General features: G+C 37.9%; 2 protein-coding genes across 3 annotated transcripts; one reads left to right on the forward strand and one right to left on the reverse strand.

Annotated features, from left to right (window-relative positions):
- Positions 1 to 661: 661 nt before the first annotated feature.
- clpxb (caseinolytic mitochondrial matrix peptidase chaperone subunit Xb) lies at positions 662 to 14,687 on the reverse strand. Of its 2 annotated transcripts, XM_077516100.1 has the most exons (15): positions 14,262 to 14,686; positions 13,724 to 13,801; positions 11,546 to 11,706; positions 11,346 to 11,460; positions 8,713 to 8,867; positions 8,472 to 8,631; positions 8,151 to 8,192; positions 6,610 to 6,786; positions 5,832 to 5,996; positions 5,446 to 5,534; positions 4,840 to 5,004; positions 3,661 to 3,960; positions 3,487 to 3,579; positions 2,240 to 2,346; positions 662 to 1,826 (listed from the first exon to the last, which is right to left on the reverse strand). In XM_077516100.1, the coding sequence occupies exons 2-15, from the start codon at positions 13,776 to 13,778 to the stop codon at positions 1,736 to 1,738; spliced, it is 1,875 nt and encodes a 624-aa protein (XP_077372226.1). In that variant the 5' UTR covers positions 13,779 to 13,801; positions 14,262 to 14,686; the 3' UTR covers positions 662 to 1,735. The 2 variants fall into 2 exon arrangements, with proteins under 2 accessions (XP_077372226.1, XP_077372227.1); XM_077516101.1 differs by lacking the exon at positions 8,151 to 8,192 and having other exon boundaries at positions 14,262 to 14,687.
- A 2,827-nt stretch (positions 14,688 to 17,514) lies between these two features.
- On the forward strand, positions 17,515 to 22,974 carry cyp19a1b (cytochrome P450, family 19, subfamily A, polypeptide 1b). Its single transcript, XM_077516102.1, has 10 exons — positions 17,515 to 17,793; positions 18,056 to 18,208; positions 18,907 to 19,057; positions 19,126 to 19,280; positions 19,744 to 19,920; positions 20,001 to 20,115; positions 20,230 to 20,344; positions 20,465 to 20,627; positions 21,680 to 21,921; positions 21,997 to 22,974. Exons 2-10 carry the CDS (start codon positions 18,064 to 18,066, stop codon positions 22,297 to 22,299), a joined length of 1,566 nt encoding a protein of 521 aa, XP_077372228.1. The 5' UTR covers positions 17,515 to 17,793; positions 18,056 to 18,063; the 3' UTR covers positions 22,300 to 22,974.
- The last annotated feature ends 1,292 nt before the right edge of the window (positions 22,975 to 24,266 follow it).

A 24,266-nucleotide genomic window follows, 5' to 3' on the forward strand; every position in this document is an offset into this window, starting at 1 on the left:
GATTAAGGTTATCAGATACACTACAGGAATTAAGAAACGACAAGGACATCACTTTCCACAGATTAGCCGATTACATAAACGTGCCAACACACAAATGGAACACAATCTGACCGTCACAGTCTGGACATTTAGGATGTCCTAACCACTATCAGAAGTACTCTTCAATATTTATTCCATCACATTTCACATTTAGCAGGAGGCTATTTGATTGTATTTTTTGGGTGGGAGCGCTGACATGTCAAGTTTTGAACACTTGATGTCGCAATCTACACATATTTGACATGTCTGTATGGTTAATGCTGAACTGCTCCACATGAGGTGGCACAATTGTATGCCGTTTTTTTTGTACTGATCATTTATGACTTCCAGTAATTGTGATGCAACTAATTTGGTGGTACACTCTAAAAAGCGAATTGTTTAAACCAATATAAGATTACAAATTGAATTGTTGACCAACTGAAAAAATCCCTTCAATTGGTAACACACGATTAAATTAAGATAATCCAAAGTGACTATTAAATGTAATTATTCACTTTAGATTAATGTAATTTGGATCATCCATTCAATTTGTAATCTTATACAGTTCTCTTTTGAGAGTGTATATAAGAGAAGTAAGTCCTCAATTAAGGCCCACCACACAAACAGACACGACTTGTTAAAGTCTATACACAGATATACATTTTATTTAAATTTCGAACAATTACATTGTATGGGGGGAGGGGTCACAATTGTGTTGTGTAACAGTCGACTGAGAGAAGCTGTTTTAAGAAAAAGGAGCTTAAAAAGCAGGGAGATCAAGTCTAGTTTAATCATCTCAAAGCACATTTTAGCAACAAGCCACGTGGTTCAGTTGAAGAGCATCGTAATAGCAACAGAATATGACGTCACTAAAAGGTGAGCAAGAGACAAAAATAAGAGTCCTTTACAACTTTTTCTCAACATGATTTGTGTGATGGAGAATCCTGATAACAGAGAAATAACACATAAAACTTATTTGCTAAGCAGCCCTCTTAGTCCGAAATAAACTCATGTATGTATATACAGTAGATTTTCTAAAAAGTGGGCTGAACACAAAAAAAAATCATCTAATAACCATTGTGGCTGCTTAAAAAGCTCCGCCTCACATCTCGCGTGCTGTTTGTTGAGCCGCTTGTGTTAAACTTGCTTTGTACTTGTTCGCTTTTTTTAAGGTCACCAACATCAGCTTCCACATTGCCAGCCCAATCCTACTAATAATGTGGACACCATTATGATAATGGTGCTAGAGATATCATCAAAATATTGATGCACTTATGGAATATCATGCCCGCCTGATATAAGGCATTATTTGACATGCATCTCACTTTTTTTTTTTTGTTGCCATCAATTCTTTTTTGCTTCCCTTGTCCGTGGACTGCCAGTCATCACAAGAGAAGGAAAAAAAAACCATCTTGCTACAAATGCTCTCACAAATTTAAAAAAATGTATTATCTTTATATAGATAAAATGTTAACAATCACCAGAGATTGAAATAATTGTATAAAGGTCTAACCTGTGAGTGCGCTGCTAGACACACATACAGACACGCACACACAGGACCCGACTTGTTCATGTTGACAACATCCTCGGTCACAAGCGCCTTCATTATCCCCAATATAAAATGTCCACATTTTGCTTGTAGGGCCTTGGAAAAAACCTGGCGTTGGTTTCACAAAGGTGGTAGCAAACTGTCTGAATGTGAAATGGACGACGTGGTTCAGTTGTTGGCAGCGTCCGCCTGTCGAGGCCAGTTCTCCTCCTCGATGCCGGAATCGTATTCCTCTTCTGCCTGCTCCTTGGCCGGGGCCCTGCAACACGTGTGGAGAGCCGTAAAGAAGAAATATTAACAAACGCTCATAACTGCGGCTGAAATATTATGATCCCCTTTTCTCTCGTTCCAATATTCAGTAATTGCAAAACCACGAGTTCTGCAGGTATCATCAAATATAATTTAATGCAACTTAAAACTAATTTAATGCCCATGTCAAACTACATATATTATTTTTCAAGTTTTACATGCTCTCGTTAATACACAAAAGTGGACAAATGTTACTAAATACAAATGTGGTTGTATCTTCGACCATTGATACAGCAATTTTATAGTAATTTATGAAGTTATGTTTAAAAGGAGTGTGAAAAATTGAGTCATAGATTTCTGTTGTAATATTCTGTTAAACATTTTGCTTTGTGCAAGGTTTTGCATTGTTGGCGCGACACTCACCTGATGTATCTGGGCTCCGTCTTCCCTTGGACGACGTCTTTGTTCAACTCGACGGCCATGATGTCAGAGTGCGGCACCTCAAACATTGGCTCCAGCAGAAGCTTTTCCTGCCGTGGATCATGAAAACATTACGTGAGGGCGAGCTATGTTTCTCTTTATTTTCTTGTAAGAACTGATCAGTCTTCAATGGAGGCCCATTCTCCTGGCAGTAAAATAAATAAAATAAATACATCTTCGCCACTGGCAGGTGCCCGTTTCTGCCAGTGGGGAATTATTGTTTTCTTACATAGTCAAAATCCTCCAGTGAGAAAAACATTTTTTGGGCTTCCATAGTCTACCAATTTTCCCATTGACTCAGTGGATAAAAACTTATGAAGCAACAAAATGGCAATGTGAAGCAAGGTTATTTTAGTTAACTAAAACTAAGGAAGAACTAAAACTAAAATAAAAATTTAAAAAAATCGTTAACGAAATAAAATAAAAACAAAAACGCTTTCGAAAAAATAAAAGCTAACAAACTACATTTTATGATTACAAAACTATAATTATTGCAAAAATGTAATGGAAATTGTAATTAATGCATGAGCCATTGGGGATGATTTTAAATGTGATTTTAAGTAGATTTATTCTGATATTAACACAAGTGATGTTATCTAGCAGCAGCCAATAAAAAATCAGCTTCAGATGACGTTGCTCCAAGGGTTCTTTTTAAATATTGCGCACAAGTCATACACATTTCTTTTAAAAACTAAAACTAATACTGAAACTAAATAAAACTAAGCATTTATTAAATAACATAACAGAATCACCATGAAAATGAATTAAAACTAGCTAAATTTAAAAAAACAAAATCAAAACGAAATCAAAAATAAAATGAAAAATTCCAAAACTATAATAAACCTGATGTGACGTGCGAGTATTGTTTTTGTCCACTTGGGGTCGCCATCCTCCATTAGTTAGTTCTGCTTGGTCCTTTTAAGTGTGACATGATCAATTTTGTACATTATGTAAGCTTTTGGATTTTTTTTTTTTCAAATTTCTAAGATTCATGGATTGACCTAAAAAAATAAAATAAAAGTGTCTTCACAAAATGTGGACAAAGTAAAAATAATTTTTGGACCACCCATCTAGTTCTCACACAGCCCATGCCCAACTGCTACAGAAAACTATCAAAATCAAAAACTTTGCTCTTTAAAAAAATAAAATAAAATAAAGCGAGAAGAAAAAGATTGGAAACTGTGACACACCATAATGGATCTGAGGCCACGTGCTCCAGTTTTCCTCTCCAAAGCCATGCGAGCGATGGCCTTCAAGGCATCTTGGGTCACATTGAGTTCACACTGAAATCAAAAACATTTCTGGTTTTACGCTTCAAATCGCGACAAGCTGGCAGAAATCGTTTTGAGTTGAGCCCCGCTTACTTTATCCATGCTGAAGAGCGCTTGGTACTGCGGTACCACGGCGTTCCGCGGCTCAGTCAAGATACGGACCAGCGTTTCTTCGTCCAGGCTGTGGAGCGGAACCACCACGGGCAGCCGGCCCACGAACTCCGGGATCATTCCAAATTCAATCAGGTCTCTGGCCTCCACGTGCTTCAGCAGCCTGTCCTTCTCCTCAATCTCGGCCACCGTGTCCGTCTCGCCGCTGGTGTTGGCCAGGTCCGCCGCAGCTGCCGCACGCCGACCTTTTCCCAGATTGGACGGGGTTCCAAAGCCCAAATACTGCAAGGGATGACGACGATGAGCAAAAGCAGACAAAAACAAACGGAGCAGATGTCTGGGGGACTATGGAGGACCAAAACTTCCAAAATTCAAAATAAATAAATTACTAAATAAATAAATAGATGATTAAAAGTGAATATAAAAAAACAGATATAAAAAAAATATATATAATTGGAAAATTATATCCCAAAAAATATATATAAATGGAAATAAAAAGAACAAAAATATATATAGATATTAATAAATTTGAATTAAATTATTGAATATATCCGTTTTTATTTTCACTTGTAGTCATTTATGTATTTATTTAGTCATTTTTTTATTTTGAATTTTGGCAGTTTTTGTCCATACTGCCATTCAAAGTGTTATTCAAATGAGGAGGCAGTCCTAAGCATGTCTTGGGTTGGACTCCGCTGTTGCAAACTGCCTGTCATTGGTCGCAGCTCGGCGAACAAGGAAGTCTCGCCGGCTTGCAAATGGAGAGCTCCGGCAATGGACGATATCTTGTCCAGTCTGCTCGACTTGTTGTCTAATTGTGGGCTTTATGTTTTATTTTGGCAGTATGGACCAAAAGTGCCAAAATTAAAAATAAATAATTGACCAAGTAAAAAAAAAAAACAAGTGACTAAAAGTGAAAATAAATACGGACATAAAAAAATATAAATAAAAAATTAAATACAAATTTATTTATGTATAGATATATATATTGTTCTTTGTATTTCCATTTATATATATTTTTGAGATATAATTTTCGAATTATATTTTTTATATATCCATTTTTAGTCAATTATTCACGGTAGTCATTTATTTATTTTGAATTTTGCCGGTTTTTGTCCACTATAGGGGACAGGCATGGGGAAAAACAAAAACAAAAAAAACCTTCTCGTTCTTTCTTCTGCTTATGATTCTGTCAAGTCCGTTAAAGGCACCGGAAGCAACAAACAGGATGTTTGTTGTGTCCACCTGCACAGTCTCGCCTCGCAGCTTCCTGGAGTTTTTCTCAGGAACGTTGACAATTGTGCCCTCTAAGAGTTTAAGCAACCCCTGACAGGAAGACAAAAAATAAACGCAAAGTCAGAACAAATTTGTGCAGAACAAGAAAAATGTGCTGCTGCTTAACACTTTGTTCCCACGGTTTACTAATCTGTTCCCCCAGTTTACTACTCTCTACCAAGGTCATTTTGAACTTTTGAATGAACTCTAATATTAATTCATGGTTCATTTGCCTTTATTTTAGCACAAGTCTAACCTATAAAACAGAAAAAAATTTATGTACAATAATCTGATAATGTTTATAAAACATTTTGATTTACTGCTTGTATTTGTTAATAGATAAATAAATGGAAAGAGTCCATTGGAAAAAATAATCGCATATTAAAAATCACAATTGCAATATTGAGGTGGAAAAAAATTGTGATTATAAAAAAAAAAAAAAAAAAAAAGCCCGAAATAACAATCTTCCTCAGTTGCACTTTAAATTCTGACCTGCTGGACTCCCTCTCCTCCCACATCTCTCAGTTGATGAATCCCAGGCACACTGCCGATCTTGTCCACCTCATCCAGAAACACAATACCTGCACATGAAGACATCACAGTTGGTCAAACAATAACTTTCTCAAGTCCAAACTCTATTGAATTGAACAGATAACAGTGGCAAATTTAAATGGTTGGGGGGGGTGACTACACCCCTACAATACATGAACACAGTGTTTGTTCTCAGTTTTTTATCGTCAAACATGTATTTTTAGAGACAAATTATGAATTTACTGCACAGCTGTGAATTATGACAGCTTCCTTATTACTTGAAAGTCGTCATGTTATGGGCAATGGGTGTTGGAACGTGTGCCCCCATTTTCTCCCGGGCCAACAACCTTGCTGCGCTTTCTCCACCGAGTAGTTGGCGTCTTGCAGCAGTTTGGCGATCACCGACTCGATATCTTCTCCCACGTATCCGGCCTGAGTGAGCGTGGTGCAGTCGCATATCGCAAAGGGAACATCCAGGCAGCGAGCCAGCGTCTGCGCCAACAACGTCTTCCCTGCAAAAATATCAACCAGCACATTGGGACATTGAAGTTTTAAATTCATATTAACTCATTTGCTCCCAAAAATGTATAAATACATTCTATTTTAAAGATTGCCAGGGTACCAAAAATGCATTTATACGTTTTTATTTATGTATTTTTTTATTATTATTTTTTAATAGTAGAGTGCACAGAAAGCTTTGATGCAGCCTCTGAACTGAAGAGAATGTTTCAAGCAATTGTAAATATTACAAAAACGGCCACCAGGTGGCAGCAGAGTATAAGATCAACAAGGCCATGTTGCAACAAGCTGTTTTCCCCACAGTTTTAAACAGATTTGTGAATAATGATGAAACTTAATATATTCTAATGCTAATTGCTGCAAAACAGAAACAGAAATATACTTTTTTTTTTTCCTGATGAAAGAAGACTCTAATCTTTCTTTTGGTAGGTTCCATGTTATTATAGCAATACAGCACAATATGCTGTGGGCCTTGCAAAATCAGTCAAAATCCAGTAAAACAGCTTCGGTGAAAATGGCTGGGAGCGAATGAGTTAATAAGGCTCTTGCAGTCAACAAGCTGCGAAACACGACGAGCGGAACATTGCGGTCGCGAGCGCGCGCTACCTGAGCCAGTTGGACCGAGAAGTATGATGTTGCTCTTCTCCAGTTTAATGTCGACATGCGTGGAGTCCAGCACCTCCCCGCCCCTTCTCTCTTGGGGTGCCTGCTGGCTGCTCTGCTGCTGCATGGAGGCTCCCAAAGCGTTGCCATGGGGGCTGATCCCCGCGATCTGCAGCAGCTCTGCGACCACAAAACAAAATGGCTGACTCGTTACACTTGTGAGAAAACGTTCCACAAACAAGAAGAAGAAGCTGAAATGGGTCATTTCTTCATTCATTCAATGTGAGCTGTGATATAAGAAATGACGACTAAAAATACAAGCGGCGGAGTATGTGCTGGCGTGGATGTGTAAAGTGAGCAGTGCAGGATTGTAAATAGCAAAGTACAGATGCGAATGTAGGTCAGTGAGATACTTTATCTTATTGTCTGCCGAGTATCTGGCACAGGTTTGAGATCTTTTCCGGGGGAGGTCAAGCCACAAAGTGCATACCAGCTGTCATATTATTTCATACTTTAAGAAGTGGACTGCTAGTCTACTCTCACTTTAATGTAAGAGTAAATTCAATTTCCCAGCACAAAATTTATCATATCGTTTGCGCTACACTTGTGCATTGTTTACTCTTCCCAAGATTATTTTAAAGTTTAACAACTGTGTTGTGTTACTCCATGCTGCCCTCGGATGTATGTCGCCACACAAGAATGAATTATCTTCATTATAAAAGTGATGGCACAATTAATTTTCATTAGGGTTGGGTATCGATTCAAATTTCCTCAATCGATTCGGTTTCGATTCACAAGAGTTCAGTTTTTTTCTGATTTGATTCAGTCAGAATAATGGAACATCAATTCTTCTTAAATATCAAGGACATGATTAAAAACTCAGCAAACATTAAATTCCAAACTAAATTGTTGCAAAGGCAGTAACTGATTAAATGATTATTTATTAATGAAACTAACATACCACATATATATATATATATATATATATATATATATATATATATATATATATATATATATATATATATATATATATATCGTACACAATGATTGACATGAGCATGATGAGTTGAAAATTCATTCATAATTCCATTTCAATAATTGTAAATATAAAATAAAAATATTCTGAATTGTCATAAAGTGCAATAAATCAGGTCTTTCATAAATATAAGAAAATACTTTTGAATTCACAAGAACAGTAAATTTCAATATAACAGTAAGATATAAAAAAATGCCTTTAAAATTCAATTTTGTTGTTCATTTATGGGGGGGGGATTAAAATAATCAACCCATTGTTTATTGAATTGATTTCACGCTCGAATAGGAAATTATTGTTTTGTTTTTTGTTTTTTTTAAACCCAGCCCTAATTTTCATTTTCAGAAGGAAGTTTTCATTTCTAGCTCTAATCTGTTATTGAACAGAGATGCCGAAAACCAACCAGGTCTGTAAAATGTTGGCATTTGTACAATATATGGCGAAAAAAATAATAATAATCAAAAGCTACGTGTTGGACAGATAAAATGATGGTGGCCCGATCACTTACTTGTAAATCTGTATTCATCCTCTCGTCTTCTCATCTCTAGCTCTATAGGGAGAGGATCAAAGTGCTCACGTCAATATTATCATTAGCGCTACACACGTTAGCAACACAGCGCTCACAATGCAATTCATACTTGTGTGACATCATTATTGAACAAATGCCAAATTATACAGCCAACAAGTGATGCAAAATTACGCAAGCGCCGTTATCAGCCCTCAAGTTCTGACAAGTAGGCAGCACTCGACTCCGCCCGTTGTGCGAAGCAACTAATGTAGTAAGCCGTTAGTTCCTTAAATATAAAACTGGCAAACAAACAGTACTGACCCCGAGGTGTGAGAGAGGGTTGTTTTTCCACCTCCACCTGCTGCCGACTGCCGGCAGGGATGTTGTTGTAGATGCGCTTGTAGTGATTGTACACAGCCACGGCCAGCACCTTCTTAGCAAAGGATTGGCCTACCACATACTTGTCAAGGTAAGCGTAGATCTGGGGGGAGCAATCAATTAGCATGAATGTATAATGCAATTAATAATGTGGATGGGATTCATGCTGATCTCATTCGTTTACCTTCTTGGGAGGAGGGGGAGGTTTCTGTGCAAACGCCAGTTTTACAGCCTCCGCAGCAGACTCGGGTTCTTTATTCAGTCCCTTCTTGGAGTCCGTCTCGGACAAAACCACAAAAAAGTGGTGGCATTTTTCACATTTGACGAATCGAGTTGACGCTTAAAGAGAGAGACAACCGACACTGCCGATTAGACAAAAACACTGCTGGAACATTTTAAAAGCAGGGGTGTCAAAATTAGTGCGTTCATTTTGAGTTCATTTAAAGGTCCTTTATCACCACTAATTTTTTAATGCGTGATTAATAACCGCCCCTTACTTGCAAAACTTGTACTAGGGGAATTCCAGTCGCAACATAACACACGTCCACATCAAAATTGAGCAGTAATAAATGTAATAATAATGCATATACAGTATTAGTGGAGACTGGGGTCAAGTTGTATTTTACAATTTTAAAAATGTGCAAAATTTCACAAGTTATTTCATGTTAAATATTAGATAGCTCTTATTATGAAAAGAAAAATGCACTGAGCGGTCGCCAACGTCTTACAAATGCAATTATGCAATCTAGTGGTAGAAATATGACCAACACAAATCAATATCACTCGTTTTTTTACAGTACTGTAAATCTTTTTAACTCATTCACTGCCTTTGACAAGTATACTTGTCAATTGTATTTTTTAGAGCGGTGCTAAATGGGGGCGAATCTGAGCATGCTCCACTGTAAATATCAAACTTGGAAACAACTTTACTGATGCCCAACCACCGGTAGATGACATCATTGCCCCATTTTATAGGAAATAAACACAGTTTCAGAGTCCATGGGAGAAATGGCTGTATTTTGGCAAACCTACATTTTTCTGCTGTCAATTATAAAAGAACGGGACGGGACAAAAAGTAGGGAGTCTATTCTGTTATTTGGTAGATTCGGTTTATATATAATTATTGAATGTAATATCACGTGAGTATTGGAAATGTAAACATTTTCTATAATGACTGGCAGTGAATGAGTTAATTTTAACTCAATTTTATATGAAATTATTATATCAGTGGCTAAAAGATGTAGCCATATTTCCCCTGAGTTTTTTTATTTCCCTGGAACATTTTTCCCCATTTTTATGTTAAAGGCGCAGTCTGCCGGTTTCACTCCAGAAAATGCACTTTTTAAAAACAGGATGTAAACAAACAAACAACTTCTCAATTTACAGATCTGGGCTTTTCTTCACGTGTGGGGGTGATTTTGTCCTAACCCCCCACACCCCCAGCCTGTATTTTACCATTTTGTGTTTGTTTTGTAAACAGCGGGCCGTTTCTGTGGAAAGACAGTGTTTACACCCCTCCAGCCAATCGCAGAGCGGGGGGTGGCGGCAATTTGAAAGCACGCACTGATTTTTTTTTCTTCACTCACTCATTCACACGTAAGCTTCTGTGAGTCAAATTGCCGCGGGAGTGACGTCACCCAGGCGGCAAATTCACCCGGCCCCGTTTGTGACACGCCACCCCCCGCTCTGCGATTGGCTGGAGGGTTGTAAACACTGTCTTTCCACAGAAACGTCCCACTGTTTACAAAACACAAAATGACAAAATACAGGCTGGGGGGGGTAGGGGTTTAGATCAAAATCACCACCAAAGATTAACATAAACCCAGATGTGTAGACTGAGAGAAAGTTAAAAGTGTGTACATCCTGTATTTAAAAAGTGCATTTTCCTGAGTGAAACCGGCAGACTGGGTCTTTAATTTTAACAAGGGTATGAAACTAAAAAAAAAACGTTTAATTGTACATTTAGAACAGCTAAAATTTGAATGTAGAATGTTGAGTTAACTATTGAAATCATGTGAGTAAATATCACCCCATTTAAAAGTAAAAAAAAAATAAAATAAAAATTTTTTTAAAAGTAAAAAAATAAAAATCATTTAGTTAAAAAAAAAAAAAAGAAAAAAGTATTAATTTTGTAAATTATTAAAGAGAAAATAGGATACTCAGGAGCTACAAGATTATGGCAACAACCTAAAGAGATAATTGCCCTCTTTAGTTATTAGTTTAACAATATGCTAATAGTGCGTTTAATTTTTACTTACTTCCCACATTTGTGTATTACTGTTGTTAAAATCGTAACACTTAGTACTTGTTTATTATTACTCTTAAGGTTAATAGCAGACTAGCTTGAAATTTTGAATGTAAAATGGGGGTGGGATTAAATAAGTTTTCTTCTTCCCAGTCCCTTTCAGGCAGATTTGGACTTTTATCTTTTTCTTTTTTTCTCTTGTGGAACCTCACACAAACTGTGCTTTTTTTATTGCCTGAAATAAAAATAAAAATAAATGAAATGAATGAATTTTAGCACAGCAACTAAAATGGACGCCAAATCCTAAAAAGCACGCTCGAGGTTACTGTGGCTGTCAGCCATGTTTTTTTTTTTTTTTTTGTTTACTCTCAACTGGAACTATTTGAGGTCAGTCCTTGGAAATTCGTGTGGTATATTTATCCTACTTCCAAGAAGTCTGGAATGCAGCAACAGGTCATTGCCAAATTTCAGAGTTTGAGTCACTTGCATAAAAGTTACACAACCGCAGCAGTGCAGAAATACAGCAAATACACATCAAACTGCCAATTTATGCTCCTGTCGTGTTAACTCACAAACAAAAGTTTCTACGTGTGTGCAGGGGTCTCCACATTTGGGGCAACGGAGCTGACTCCCTCCTTTGCCGGAGCCTCCGGAACCTGAAGCCCTCTTCGCCTCACTGATGCTTTTCTGTGCAAGCACGATGACGTGTTACTGTACATTAGCACCTTTTCCATTTACAAAGCAGACGGTCATCGGCATCCCTGAAGATTACCTTTCCACCGTCGCTCCCGGTGTCCTTTGTGGTACCATCTTTGGAGGCAAAGCAGACGGCGGTCTCGGAAATTGATCTCACTCGCACATGGGGCGGTAGATGAGCCTCCCTGGAACCATGACGACTCAGAGAATAAAACTGCAACCGGGAGCAGGATAATCCTAGAATGGAGACGGCAACAAAACTTTTCTCTTGAAATGTCCAACAAAAAAAAGAAACAACGAAAAATGCAAGTATTTGGATTTCTGTAAATTATTTGTCACTGCTGGTGAAAGAAAGGAATATCTTATCTTACTTATCAGTATACTCTTTAAATATTGCCTTAAAATGTCTCACAAGGTGTGACGCATTACAGCGTCAGTGAATTTTAGCACATAACTCAAATTGAAAGCCTGTTTTAAACGTTTAAAAACTCTAATGATATGATTGTCAGCACAAATGACTCATACTCATGAAATCCTGTCTTTACTCCTTGCACAATATAACAATCTTCAACACAAGAGCTCCTTCAAAAATGATGCCTAACAAAGATAATTAGGAATTGTTTTTGAATTGTGTCTTCTCGTGGTGGGACAGAACTGGGAGTTTACTCGTTCTGACAACTGTTTCAAACTGTCAGGTAACCTCACGGAGGAATGTAAATAGTGCATTTTGCTGGTTATGACAGACACAGGTCATGCTACTGATTAATATGATTCCCAACCGATGTGCTGTGGCACATTAGGGTCCGTGAGAGATCAGGTGTCCAATTTCACTAATTGGTCTGAATGTATTTATTATAAATAATGCATCATTGTTTATCTACGCTAAGCAGAACAATTCAATGCTGTTTTTCTATATAGCAGAAGGTACAATTAATCTGTGTTTCTGCCTGTTACCATTCATACCAACACAATAATAGCTTATTGTTCAACTAAACAGAACCTAAGTCACACCGGACTGTCGCTTTTTCTTTTTTGAACAAAAACCGTGATAAAGACCAGGAGAACTGGGACTCGCACCCAAAAACCGTTTCCTAATCACGTTGACAACAGTGAACAAGTTTTGATTGGATTTGAAACTTCTGCTTGGAACTACAGAAAAGTTTTCCTATTTAAGTTTAAAACGTCTTACCTCAAATAGAATCCCGCATCGCAATGTGTCCAAAAGCGCAATCCTGGTCGATTCTGAGCACTAATTTTAATATATACAAGTCACACCTGAGTATAAGGCGCAGGACCAGCCAAGCTATGAATAAAAGTGTGACAACAGAAGACACAGTTTGCATATTTTACCGGTAGTTAAGTAGTAGTTAGCTGCTATTTTTTAACTCTGGTACAATAAGTTATATTCTGCTCACTAAATGTATTTTTATCTATTTATTATTGCTTGCGTTTTTTTGTTTTTTTTTGCCAACCTGCAGTTTATACACATCTGACAGCAATGAAGATAAAGATATACATTGGCAGAACTCACAATTAAATCATGTTATAATAAATAACGACTGCCTGGTGAGCTGATTTTGCTGCTGAGTGTAAAAAAAGACAATGTAAATAAATTGCTTGTGTATAAATGTGCCTTCATTTATGTTATTTTGTAGTGTTTATTTTTCACTATTGGTAGTTCACAATCTGTTACAATATCTAAAATTGCACACATTTTTGTCCATTTGACATTCAAACTGAGTTAAACTGTCTTAAGAAAGTTTTTCAAGTTATTTTCAGAAGCTATTGGTTACTTTGTCAGTAATTGAGTAGTTTTTTTTTGTACTGAATACTTGTGTAAATATTTGGATTACTTAAGTTTGACTTGAGTTTTATATTCTAAAGTAACAATACTCTTACTTGAGTACAGTTTTTGGCTACTCTACCAAAGCCTGGCCTCGGCCCAAATGTAGGGTAAACTGAATTAGACGACGACGGTGGAGCAACGAATGTCTGGCCATCGCGTTATGGAATACACGTCGTCAAAGTCATAAATGTGCATCTTTCTTAAAACACATAAATAAAATAAAAGTTACCTTGTGACATTTCATTACAATCGGTTCATGTGTCGCAAACGCATTACTTAAAAAAAATTGCATTGCGCTTTTGGCCGCTTGACATGTCAAAACAAACTGCCAACTGGGTTAGCTTGAGACCTACTTTCAGGCTACAAGTTAGCAAAACAACAATGTCATGCAGCCTCAGCATTCCTTACCTCGATGAGCTGTATTTAGAAACAACCTTGCAGCCGAGGTACATGGACAGGACATAGCTCTTCTTTTGTGGCAAAATCCTGAAAGCACATTTTAAGGCACAAGGTGGTTAAATGAGCAATTTGCTGTCATCGGAGCCGATGGCGTGCAAAGCGAGATTTCATAACGACAGCGTCACGGTTAGCATTAGCACACCAGGTCATTGGCAAAGAATGCAAGTTCTGTGTGGTGTGGTTTGTTAAATCAACAACGTGGAATACACCCACTTACTGGAATATTGTTGTTAATGATCGTCATATACTCATATTTAGAATAAATAAGCAAAAATAGATCAACAACATAGGCTAGGTTATGTGAGCAGGTAACTATCATATGCTAGGCCCGGGCCAGCGTCACCTAATATTTGTTCCAAATCCAACGACTGGTTTCAAAAAGAAATGTGATGGAGTTACAGCTTTACAAAACAAAAAAACAAAACCTATGCCATTTGGCCAACAACAATTACAAGAAATAAATAAAACCATTATGGGTTCTACTCACGAGGACAAGCTGCAGTCTTGACAGCTCCCTTCCTTCAGAAGAAAGTGTTTCAATTCAAATAAAGTAGTTGAATGCGACAGGTCCACCTAAGATGACATACTAATTTATATTTATCCCACTGTCCGTTGCGTGGAATGGCTTGCTGGAGCCACCGCTCCCCAGGTTTGATGATGTAAGAGTGGTACGAAGTAGGTCGGTTGCCCCGACTGCGCCAGGCTAGCGAGATAGCTAACTTGCAAGCTCGCCTTCTTGCTAAGTCGTGAGGGTGATGTCGTTGCGTAGTAACATGGAGGATTGTGGATCCAGTCTGTTTGAGATCAACAGTGGTTGCTCAACAGTAGAGGAGGAGCTGGTCTTCGAGAGAAGCTAAATTTGACGAGGTGTTGTTTTTGTAGTGATGTTTCGTTGCTTTGCCGGTAGAGGGAGACAACGTCTTGAGTTGACGACAAAGCAAGGAGCCCCGTCATTGGCCCGAAGCACCTGTCAATCATGTTTAACTTTTTTTTTTTTCTTTTCCTCCCAATCATGTGTAACTTGGTACTGCCCATTCCCCGCCTCCTTACGTCACCGGTCTTGACAATTGTCAAATTTTTCATGACCTCGTTCGGACAGCGGTCATCTTTTTTTATTCGCTTATGAATAACCTGCGTGTGTGAGAATCTCAAACAGAATGGTGTGTGATGTCAATAAATACACGAGGTAACGATTAGGTTAAATATAATACCCACACTTTTACTTATTTTTAGGCGTACTTCCGTGTTAATGAGTTAAAAACTACGGTGGCTCATAATGGTAAAAAATTGACAGTCTAAAACTAGCGTAAAGACGCGCGTCAGGTAGCCAGAAAAGTAATTAAAGTTTACACACTCTGCGTTGCCGTTTGGTTTCTGTTAGTAAAAACGAATTCTCTTATTTCAATTTAATAACGTAAATGTTTAATTTAGAGTCGTTTAATTTTGGTATAGTTACATGTTCCAGTTGCAGTGTGGTATTTAGCCAAATGAATATCAATGATGTCATGTTTAACATTTTCCGTGTTCTTATTTATTTTAATTAATAATGTTGACATGAATACCACAGATAAGTCTTCTAACTTGACTCAGGTACCAATATTTAGTGAGTAGTCTGGACTGTTAATTTAAATTGGATTCAATCTGAATTCCATGCTTTTGAATAGCAACATTTGCATTTTAATTCAAAAAGTGCAACAAAATATATTACTTTATGGGTTGTAAAATTGCAACAGACCTTTTAATATTCTGAACATTATCGCAAATGATAAAATAGTTCTTGGAAAAACGCCATGCAGTTCAATGTGTCTGCTTGAGTGCGTTAGTAATTGTTTGAGCACAAATGGACTATAAACATAAAGTTCACAATTGTAAGTAATAGAACATTTACTCAAGTGTATTATTCATGATGACCAGTCCAGGATGGAGTGTTCCTTTTCACCCAAAATCATCTGGGACAGGCTCCAGTTCCCAGTGACCCAAAACAGGATAAGCATTACTTATATGCGACCGATAGGGGGCGCTGTCAACACATGTCACCCCAGATCATCCAGCTGGTGCTCATCAGAGGAACTTTTTTAAATGGTGGCACTTTTATGCAAAACACAGCTACAGCCTCAGTTATGAGTGTGTGAACACTTGTTTATTTTACTCTTTTTTTCTTTTTCTTTTTTAAATCTCTAAAATGTGTCTTGCATCCTCCCAAATTGAGTTAAGTGCATGTTATGGGACATGTGTTGAAGACCGGAGTCCATCATGTTTTAGATGCCTCCCTCCTCCCACACACCTGATTCAAATTATCAGCTCAGCAAGCGCTACAGGATCTTGGTAATCCTGATCATTTGAATCAGGTGTGTTTGAGCAGGGGGACATCTAAAACAAGCAGGCCAGGGGCCCTCGAGGACCTGGAGTTGGTGACCCCTAGTGTAGATGGTAAACAATGCTTCAAAAAGGGGCATCAGGCTGTTTAATTCCATTTCCAGTTGAACTTTACTGACAAATTAAAAATGCGACAATGAAACATGTAACACGTGTACCACTTTGCCTAGCAAACCATGCATAATGAACATGATCAGTACAGTATGTGGCAATGTTATAACTAATTGCCGACGATATAAATAAAATAAAAAATATACAATTGATTAAACAACTTGTTTTTTGGTCCCTTAACGTCTACAATAATGATTTGAACTGAATTACAGGCAGAACAGACTTTTTTTTTTTGTTTACAAAACTTTTTTGTTTATAACTGAGAAGAAAAGCAGCAGAAATTGACTTTTTTTTTAACAAGTTTTTTATGGAGGGGGAGTGTTTGAATATAATTTGTCTTTACTGTAATGTGTCAATGTGTTGAGGAAAAAAATGGCAATAATTTACCAATTTTAATATTAATATATTGGCTGATTTAATGTCCGTCCCTAGTTACAGCACTTTAATGATCAGATGTTTGAACACAAAAGTTGCAGCAATAAATGCAGACAGAAAATATACTTAATGAGTCACTTACAGGGTTATAGAACTTTTATTTTGTTTTGTTTTTTTGAGATTTTTCTTTTTAAAACATGCACTCAGTATGATGCAACGCTGTTCTATGCCAATGAAAAGTACCACAATAAATAATACTGTTGCTAGTAGTAACTGTTCATTTGGTGCAACATGGAATATATCAAACTATACTTTTCATGAATGAGATTTGTTTGTCCTACAGTATGTAGCAAGCTTTGGATTAAATTGATGCATGAGAAACAGTGCTCCAGAGCGTTCCAATTATCCAATCAGTCTCTACCACAACAAAGGAGGATTTGGGGGCCAACTTGGCAACATTGGTATACGTTGCAATATGTTGATCAAGAGCATGCGTTCAAGATCACCAAACTTGACTGACGTCTCCAATAACCACATTCATTCTCTTTTCAATTTTTCTACTTTGAAATGTCAGCTATTATTTTCTGTCCTCCCCACGCAGTGACAGCAGCATGGACTCACTGAATTATTACTGATTATTCTCCTTTATTCTCCTTTTGGAACAGTTAAATCCTCGCTCCCTTTGACACAGGTCGGTCTGACCCAGCTAATTAAGCTCCCCTTGAAAAGCCTCCTCACTCCAAAGATTTGGGAAGCAGGCCTTCTTTCGTTCTTTCTTCCTTCCTTTCAAATAAAACTCAATGTCCAGCAAGGCCATGTGAAGACGAATTGAAGAACTTCCCTTTTTCATCCTTATTAATAAAAAACATTTCTTTGGCGGGGTGGGTTCTTTTTTAAGCTTGCTTTGTGGCTCAGACGTGCTCCGCTCACTGTTCTAAACGCGCAGTGGTACTCGGGACGCCAAGGTGCTCGTGTTTCTAGGCAACAAGGAAGACGGTGAAAGCCTTTCAAAAAATAAAGGAATTAGAAACTCTTAAAGCGCAGTGATTTAGTTTGCTGGCGAGAGCAGCTCATCTTATAAAACTAGTGAAGGCAGCGCGCACTGCATCCCCTCGGGAGGCACTCAAACCTGACAGCAGCATCAGTGGAGCGCAAAGGTGAGCAAGGCGACTTCAATTAGAATTGTTTTATTAGCTCACTTTTTAAAAAACAATTTAACAGAATGTATATAGGGAGTTTTGTTATTTCTGAAATGTGATTTCAATAATAATCAATTAACATTTAAATTGTACCTAATTACATGTTTATAAAGATTAATGTAAAAGCTAAATACACCTGAACTGCAATTATATTCTGGATGTAGGTGTTTTGTTTTAAACATTAATGGTAGCCGTTTTTGCTTTGTGGCCAAAACATTAGGTACAATCATGTCACTGCTGGAGGTGCTCACCTTCGGCTACACAGTGGGTTACCCTGTGCCGGACAGTGTTCTTTTGCTGCTGCTGCTGCTGCTTGTTCTTCTGTTGCTGCTGCTCACCGCCTGGGAATGGACACACTGGTCAAACATACCAGGTAATGCCTTTGTGCAATATAAGGAAAGTCAAGTAAAAGTAATTGCACACACATCACAATCCATGTAATAAATAATACAAAAAAGGGAGTTAAGTGCAGTAATCTCCTTCCATCATGTGAGCTATGGCACCTCATTTTTTAAAAGGTATTTAATTATACTTTCAAAAATAATAAAAATACATTTTAAACACAACATACTGAGAGACTAGAGGCAACAGAAAACACTAAAACATTGTGGAAACAATATAAACAGTGTACCAATCTCTCTCTCTGACTGTTTACAGACAACAAATCCAAAATCTAATATTTCCTCAGAATCATATCACAATATAAATAAAAAATGACTAGATGCAGATTATAAAATGAACTTTGAGCCGTCACCATCTGTATGCGTAAAAAGCAGGTTTGAATGCCTGTATTTTGACAGACAACATTGGGCTGAGCTGAAATGCTTCCTGTTTTCATTCTTCTTTGAAATTGACACCGTGCCAAACAAAGCAATGTGCCGCCACCCGGTGGTCAACAATGGAACTACACCGATAATAAACAGAGAACAAAGTTGTACAAAGGGAATAGTTACTAACTTACTATATTCATATCTGGGGAATGTCCTTTTTCAGCACTACAGAAAATGGATCGATGGTTTAAATCAGATACATATAAACAAACAACTTCATCAATTTCCCGTCTTCCTTCAGGTCCATACTTTCTAGCAGGACTCGGTCCGGTTCTTTCCTATGCTCGTTTTATTTACACCGGCATTGGAACAGCAAGCAACTACTACAACAAGAAATACGGCAGCATCGCACGGGTGTGGATCGACAGCGAGGAGACCCTCATCATCAGCAGGCAAGTCGCTCGAAGGTCGAAAAAAAATGTTGCACAATCTTGTAATCAGTCAAGCTTTTCTTTTTTAGGTCCTCTGCGGTCTATCATGTCTTGAGGAGCGCCCACTACGTATCCCGATTTGGGAGCAAAAAAGGCTTGGAATGTATTGGGATGGAAGGGAGGGGCATCATTTTTAACAGCGATGTGGAACTCTGGAAAAAAGTCAGGAATTATTTTTTGAAAGGTGAGGAATTATTGATTTGTGTGTGTATTAAAATAGATGGCAAAGCACATATTTTAAATTCTGCACTTTACAAAACATATACCAATAACATAATTGAATAGAATGGAAAGAATTAAATAATTTGTTTGTCAGGATTAATTCATTGCATCTCCTCCGGTGTGCCCGACTTGGCCACCAGGAGGCAGTACAATGCAGTCATGAAGACACAAATGAAGACGACTTTCAAAATTACTGTGACTCAGCACTATTATTAGTTTTTCTCAGACGACAGAGAATATATGCCTGTGTGAGTATTGTTGTATTGTCTGGCTACATTTTGCAATATGTGTGTTAAGCTAGCGGACACATACAATTACATATATTACTATTATAATGATGATTATCATATTTTGTTTTGTTTCAATCAATATGTGGAAAGCTTTAAGCTTTCGCCTTACACATTTTATGACTTATGACTTGACAGCCCTGACAGGACCCGGTCTAAAGAGGACCGCTTCGATCTGCGTGAGTTCCACAGCAGAACATTTGGATCACCTCCAGGACATGACGGACCCGTCGGGACACGTGGACGCTCTCAATCTGCTGCGAGCAATCGTGGTGGATATCTCCAACCAATTATTCCTCAGGGTGCCACTCAACGGTCAGATGAGAATATAATTCATGCTCTTCGTACGTCTGATTGCCAAGCCGCCAATCCAAAAGTTCTTTCCTATATTTCAGAGAAGGACTTGCTACTGAAAATCCAAAACTATTTCATGACTTGGCAAGCGGTTCTGATTAAGCCGGATATATTCTTCAAAATTGGATGGCTCTACAATAAACATAAAAAAGCAGCGTAAGATGCTATCACACAACAAACAAAAACATATCTGCCAATGATTAGCCTCAAGTGATAAATAGAAATTGACTCCCTCTACACTGATCGTCATGCGCTTGATTCTGTCATCAGCCAAGAGCTTCAAGACGCAATGGAGGTGCTTCTTGACTTAAAACGAAAGACGATTAAAGAATCCGAGAAGCTGGATGATGAGCTTGACTTTGCAACAGAGCTTATCTTTGCTCAGGTGACTGTTAATTTGTCAGTGGCAACACACAGTTTCCCCGCTATATCGAATCAATACATATTTCCAGCCCCTATTTTATCACCTAATAAACCAATGACTCATTCTGACCTGACTGAACAGAACCACGGGGAGATTTCAGGCGACAACGTGAGGCAGTGCGTGCTGGAGATGGTGATCGCTGCCCCAGACACACTCTCCATCAGCCTCTTCTTCATGCTGATGCTGCTCAAACAGAACCCAGACACCGAGCACTGCCTGGTAGAGGAGATTAACACCGTCATCAGTATGTTGAAATGATCTTCAGTCTTAAGTGTGTACTGAACTGATTTGTTTCAGAGAGAGGGCTAGCGAGACTAGCTAGCGGCGGGTTGGCCAACCTCTCCTCACAATGTGTGGCATCTCTGGAAATGTTGTTCTGAATACTCTTAAAAAAACATACATCACGCTATTTAATACCACGCTCAGTTGAAGTTTATTGTAAAACTAAACATGAAACAACAAGAATGAGGCCTATACGTTTATTTAAAACCGCCACGTTAGTCTTAGCCTTCAGTGCGTTAGCTTAATGCTATTGATAACATAATGGGGACCGCTTTAAGCGCGCACACCAGATTGAGTAGCATGAATGTGTGACAAAAAGTTAAATTTGTTTCACAGGTAGCCAACCCCCATTTTGGTGTTATTTAATTGGTTCAAACAAATTAGAATGTTTATTATTTGGACATTAATAAATCGGAAGAATCGATGTGTGCGGATTGATACAGACTTGTTTTCCTTGTTGAACGTGGTTGAACAATTTTTCCCCAACCAACCAAGGACGGAAAAAATGCTAACATTATTGTGCAGCGACTTTGAAATCTGATTGGTTTATTAAATTAATGCAATGCTATGAAACAGAAGAGTGAAGTTGTGAAAGTGGTTGGATAAAATGATCTTCAGTGAGATTTGTTTCAGAGAGAGGACTAGCCAGACTAGCTAGCGGCGGGTTGGCCAACGTCTCCACACAATGTGTGGCATCTGGAAATGTTCTTCTGAATACTCTTCAAAAAAACAACATCAGCTGTTTAATACCACTCTCAGTTGAAGTTTATTGTAAAACTAAACATGAAACAACAAGAATTAGGCCTATACGTTTATTTAGAACAGCCACGTTAGCCTTAGCCTTCAGTGCGCTAGCTTGATGCTAATGCTAACATAATGAGGACTGCTTTAGTTTTAAATCTGGTTTATTAAAGTAATACAATTCTTTGGAACAAATATTTAGATTGAAGTTGTGAATGTGGTTGTATAACATTAAAAAATGTAATTCTTCACACCTTCCCATTGCTGTCGCAGATGAAAGTGGATCAGAAAATGTGGATTACGCACGTCTGAATGTGCTGGAGATTTTCATCAATGAGTCGTTGAGGTATCACCCGGTGGTCGATTTCACCATGCGCAAAGCTCTGGAAGACGACGTCATTCATGGCATCAGTGTTAAAAAAGGAACAAACATCATTCTCAACACTGGTCTCATGCATAAGACGGAATTTTTCCCCAACGGCAAAGAGTTCAACCTCCACAATTTTGACAAAACGGTTAGTCCGCCACCGGTACTCTACTTCAACAACACATCAAGGTCGAACCTCAACATGAACTCTCTCTCTTCCCAGGTTCCCAAACGTTTCTTCCAGCCATTCGGATGCGGGCCGCGCTCCTGCGTGGGCAAGCACATCGCCATGGTGATGATGAAGGCCATCCTGGTTACGCTCCTGTCTCGTTTTAGCGTGTGCCCGCGCCAAGGTTGCACCATCAGCAGCATCAGGCAGACCAACGACCTGTCCCAGCAGCCAGTGGAAGACGAGCACAGCCTGACTATGCGCTTCATCCCGAGAACAACGCAAAGTGCTCGGGTTCTCCGCACCAACACCATAGGCTCAGAAGAATTGCTTGCATTGTCTGAAAAAAGGTGCTAAATGTGTTCATTACAATGGCTTGTCACACTTCGCCTACCACACCTGATCAGTTTGAAGTTGTAATAATACCATTCAGAGATACATACGGAGTGAGTCTGGCCAACTGAAAACACAGACGCCATGTTGTTACCCTCGGCCACAGGGCGGGGCATGTGCTCAAGTGTGTAGCGGACGAGCATGCCTATCGTTTTGCATGCAAAATAACTTTCTTTCACAAACTAGGTGTACAGTTTCTTTTATATTTCCCCTTATATTTTATTTTATAACCTTTGATGTATTTGACAAGCTAATAATATAAGGAATACACTGCATGTATGATACAGGCTATTATTATTATTATTATTATTATTATCATTATTATCATCATTATTATATGGTATATATATATTTTTTTTTTACTGTACATGGATTTTGATTTTCAACATTGTGAATCCTGGAAATGTATCAGTGTTTTCATACATAACACATATGTTAAAATAAGAGCTCTGATTACATGTATTTGCTTTATATCCTGTCTTTGGCTCCTGATATAACAAGCAAGATACTTTATATAATAAAGCCATTTTTTCATGGTACAAACAAATGTATTAGAACAGGTTCGTCTGTAATTTGCTTGTCATAATGAATATATGGTCTTAAAATTAAATTTAATCGTGATTTCAGTGCAACTGACAACCAATTGTCATATTTTATTTTTAATTTTTATCAATTAATTTCAATTGTGCATGTACAATATTGAAAACTTTTATTCACAACACAAAATACACAATAACTCATTTCCATATTATGAGCCCTGTTTTAGGAATAGTTAAAATCGATAATTTTAAAAAATGTATTTTAAGTCCATTCACTTTATACAGGCTTATAATTATAATCAGTTATATTTTTCATTTTCAATTATAACTCTTGATAAAAGGTCGAAGGCTGCATTGTGCAGTCCCACCTACTAGCTTAGCAGTCCTCTCGTTTGCCTTTCACTTCCCACAATTTCCTCCTCTGTGGGTCTCCAGTGAACCGATGCATCATAACACCGCTGCCTGGTCGTTGTGAGCAACACTATTCTGAAAAACATAAAAGTGGGAACACATATTGCAAAACACTACGAACTACCATTCCCAGCTAAAGTTTGCTGTCACACTAAACATGAGTGCCTTTAATTTCGCTAGTTTAAAGCTGACGCATAATGGCGAACACACTAGACAGGCTAACAAACTGCTTCCCTTGGCTTAACCCAACACGGGGAGCATTTTTAGTGCAGCAAAAAAAAATTGTCGTCTGTGAAAACATTAAAACTCTTTGACTGCCAAAGACGTTTCATGATGATTAGTAAAATTCCAATGAATGGAATGCGATCTTTCATTGTGTAGCCACATTGTATATGTAATAAAGGCAAACAATATTCTTTTTGCCTTGAAAGATGAGTTAAAATGCTCAAAAGCGGCTGGCACTGTGGATTTTTTTGTTTTGTTTTTATAACGCCTGGCAGTCAGAGTTAATGCATTTACTCACAGTCGTCTTCAGTTTTCTTTGGGTCGGACTCGGCATGACAGTATTATACTGCCCCCTGGTGGTAAAGTCGCACATACCAGAAGGACGTTGTGGAATTCTTCACGGTGTCGCTGTTTTTATAAAGTACATTATAGATTGCTATTTTCCTTATTAAAAACAGTACAAAATGTATGTGTGTGTCTGTGTGTTTTAGATTATACGAATGACATTTTTGTTTATTTCAAAGGTGAAAGATTGATAATTTTAGATACATATGTAAACTCAAGGCACCACTATCGGAAAAAGACATTTGATGGCACTAGACAAAATGAAATCTCTTCAGGATTTCTGTAAATATTTTTGATTCATGTATTGTATTACATACACATCACATTTTTCTCCTTCCCGTCTGCATTAGTGTTTACTGAAAACAAAAGGTTTGATATGAAACATTGCCTGTACACACAGATTCCTTAATG

This window comes from Festucalex cinctus, chromosome 3 (assembly GCF_051991245.1).
Source record: "Festucalex cinctus isolate MCC-2025b chromosome 3, RoL_Fcin_1.0, whole genome shotgun sequence".
Lineage (NCBI taxonomy): Eukaryota > Metazoa > Chordata > Actinopteri > Syngnathiformes > Syngnathidae > Festucalex > Festucalex cinctus.